Source organism: Fukomys damarensis, unplaced genomic scaffold (genome assembly GCF_012274545.1).
Source record: "Fukomys damarensis isolate Sample0158 unplaced genomic scaffold, DMR_v1.0_HiC HiC_scaffold_15, whole genome shotgun sequence".
Classification (NCBI taxonomy): domain Eukaryota; kingdom Metazoa; phylum Chordata; class Mammalia; order Rodentia; family Bathyergidae; genus Fukomys; species Fukomys damarensis.
Genome location: NW_022900927.1, coordinates 21,583,702 through 21,586,485, shown reverse-complemented (window position 1 = coordinate 21,586,485; position 2,784 = coordinate 21,583,702). Strand labels below are relative to the sequence as shown.

At 38.2% G+C, this 2,784-nt stretch overlaps 1 protein-coding gene across 2 annotated transcripts; it reads right to left on the bottom strand.

Moving 5' to 3' along the window:
- Positions 1-2,172: 2,172 nt before the first annotated feature.
- On the bottom strand, positions 2,173-2,517 carry LOC104876625 (60S acidic ribosomal protein P1). Of its 2 annotated transcripts, XM_010644811.1 has the most exons (2): positions 2,450-2,517; positions 2,173-2,374 (listed from the first exon to the last, which is right to left on the bottom strand). In XM_010644811.1, the coding sequence occupies exons 1-2, from the start codon at positions 2,515-2,517 to the stop codon at positions 2,173-2,175; spliced, it is 270 nt and encodes an 89-aa protein (XP_010643113.1). The 2 variants fall into 2 exon arrangements, with proteins under 2 accessions (XP_010643113.1, XP_010643112.1); XM_010644810.1 differs by having other exon boundaries at positions 2,173-2,517.
- Positions 2,518-2,784: the final 267 nt, after the last annotated feature.

Sequence of the window (2,784 nt, the reverse complement as noted above, 5' to 3'; positions counted from 1 at the left end):
GAGAAAAAAATTAGAGAGACATAATAAATATTTACAAAAAAATTTACACATGGCCAGAACATGGAATCAAGTCATGGCTATGACTCAGCAAAGTAGCCATTGGATCAATTACTAGAAGGAAAGAACTTTCAAAGCAGTATAATATACAGCAATCTTAAAATTTCTGAATTAAGTATTATTAGATTATGTGTTCCTTCACAAAAATACTAAATGAACACATCCAAAACACCAAGATTGATTTATAGGGAATTCTCTCTGAATTAACACATCCTAGAAAACTAAACATTCATGAGACAATTCCCCCTTCAAAATTAAACCTACAATTATTAGTCAATAGATAAAATGACTTTCATAACCAATGAAACTTAGAATCCCCTGATTTTTCCATTAATCTCAGATGTAACTGTGTCTGTATGAAAGCTGTGATACATTATCAGTGTTACTATCTTCCTTTGCCTTTTGGGCCAGACTTTGTTATACTTGAACCCAGAATTATCCTCACAGTCATTATCAGCCATAGGAAGGCAATATGTGCTTAGTAACTTATCTCCCTCACAGGGTTTACTTCATCATTCTGCACAAGGTATTCATCGTGCCCTGCATTTCTTTCTTTCTTTTTCTTTTATTGAGTTTATTGGTACATTTTAGGTATACAGTACAGTTACATTCATTATTGGGATCTTGTTCCTTTACATGACAGGTGGTCTTGGTTCTCATTTTTTCCCCTTGTCCCTGCCCTCCCTTCACCCCCCTTCTCCTCCCCTTTTACAAACACCTTATTTCCATTTTTTCATATTTTCCCCTTATTTCCTTTCCCCTACCCTTCCCACTTTCCCTACACCTTTAGCCCTTTTCTTCCAATTTCATAATGTCAGTTATCTCATTAGGATCTTTTTTTGAGGGGGGCGTTGAGACAGAGTCTCACTGTGTAGTTGAGACTGACCTGAAACCGACTATGTAGCCCAGGCTGGTCTGGGATTACAGGCGAGTGCCACCATGCCCAGCTCATTAGGATCTTAGGTACTATTACAGTTTATTCACACCAGAGAAACTATTTGGTATTTACACGTGTGACTTATTTATTTCACTTAGGAGTGTATCCTCAATATGTATCCATTTTCCTATCAATGAGTCTAATTTCTGATTCTTATGGCTGAGTAATATTCCATTTTATAGAAAAACCACATCTTTATCCAATCTCCAACTGATGGGCAAATGGGCTATTTCCAAGTTTTAGCTATTACAAAATGTGCCACTATAAACATGGGCATGCACATATCACTCTGGTATGATTCTTTTAATTCTTTTGGAAAGATACCCAGAAGAGGGATGGCTGGGTCAAATGGAACCTCTAGTCTCAGCTCTTTGAGGTATCTCCATATTGATTTCCATAGTGGTTGCACCAGTCTGCACTCCCACCAAAAATGGAGATGGGTTCCTTTCTCCCCACAACCCCATCAACACTTGTTATTATTGTGTGATTTCTTGATAGCAGCCATTCTTTGTGGGGTGAGGTGGAATGTCAGTGTTGTTTTCATCTGCATCTCTCGAAGGACCAGTGATGTGGAACATTTTTTCAAATATTTTCTTGCTGCTTTTACTTCTTTGTCTGATAAATGTCTGTTCATTTCAGATTTCCATTTTTAAATTGGGTCTTTATATTTGGGGGGCTGATTGTTTTGAGTTCCTTATATATTCTAGATAATAGTCCTTTGTCTGAGGAGCAGCTGGTAAAATTTTTAGTAAGATGATGTCCCTATTGTTGATTCTTTCTGCTAGTTCCCGTGCTACTGAGGATTTGTTCATAAAGTCTTTTCCTATGCCAGTGTCTGCAAGAATTCTGCCTAAATTATCTTCCAGCAAGTTTAGTGTCTGTTTTAATATTCAGATCTTTAATCCACTTGGATTTTAATTTAGTGCATGGTGAGAGACAAGGGTCTAGTTTTAATCTTTGGCAGGTTGACCCTGCATTTCTTTATATATGGTATCCTACGCTTAGCTCCCTAACACAAGTCAACATTTTTCTCCCCATATATAAGATTACATAAGATTATATAAATATGTTGGTGCAGTGTTTATTAACAGGAGAATGATTTTTACAGTGTATTGAAATTTTCTTTGTCTCTTTTTTTTAGATGTTCAGTTTTTATTGAACATATTACAAAATGAGGTTTAGTTAAAAACACCAAAGCCCATGTTGTCATCAGACTCCTCAGATTCTTCTTTCTTTGCTTCCACCTTCTTCTCCTCAGCTGGGGCAGCAGTGGTGGAGGCGGCAGGGCCTCCTGCAGGTGCAGCACCAGCTGCAGGAGCCGGACCACCAGCCCCTGCATTGCAGGTGAGGCTCCCAATGTTGACAATGGCCAGGGCTTTTTCAAATAAGCCAGGCCAAAAAGGTTTGCCATTGACACCAGCTGCTTTAATGAGGGCATTGATCTTATCCTCCATGACTGTGACCTTGTCATCATGCAGGATAAGGTCAGAGTAGATGCAGGTGAGTTTGGAAATGGAGGCCATGGTGTGGGTTTCTGGGTATGGTGCTAGCCGCCGGATGGAGTGAAGGTCTCCCCTCAATGCAGCCTTAGCTCTCCTAATAGACCATGGCATTTTTTGAGTAAAGAGAAGAGTTTGTTCATTATTGCCTCCCAAAGGGCACATTGTATATAGTCAATAAAATGTTCATTAAATTAATCAACAAATGAATAGATGCTTCAAAATATCTTCTTCCTATTTCCATTATCAATATATTTGGCCTTTGTCATTAATTTGTTCAAATATCTTTTT

Bases quoted from the DNA above. Each gene is read 5' to 3' on its own strand.
- LOC104876625 (XM_010644810.1), bottom strand. From the start codon at position 2,517: ATGGCCTCCATTTCCAAACTCACCTGCATCTACTCTGACCTTATCCTG.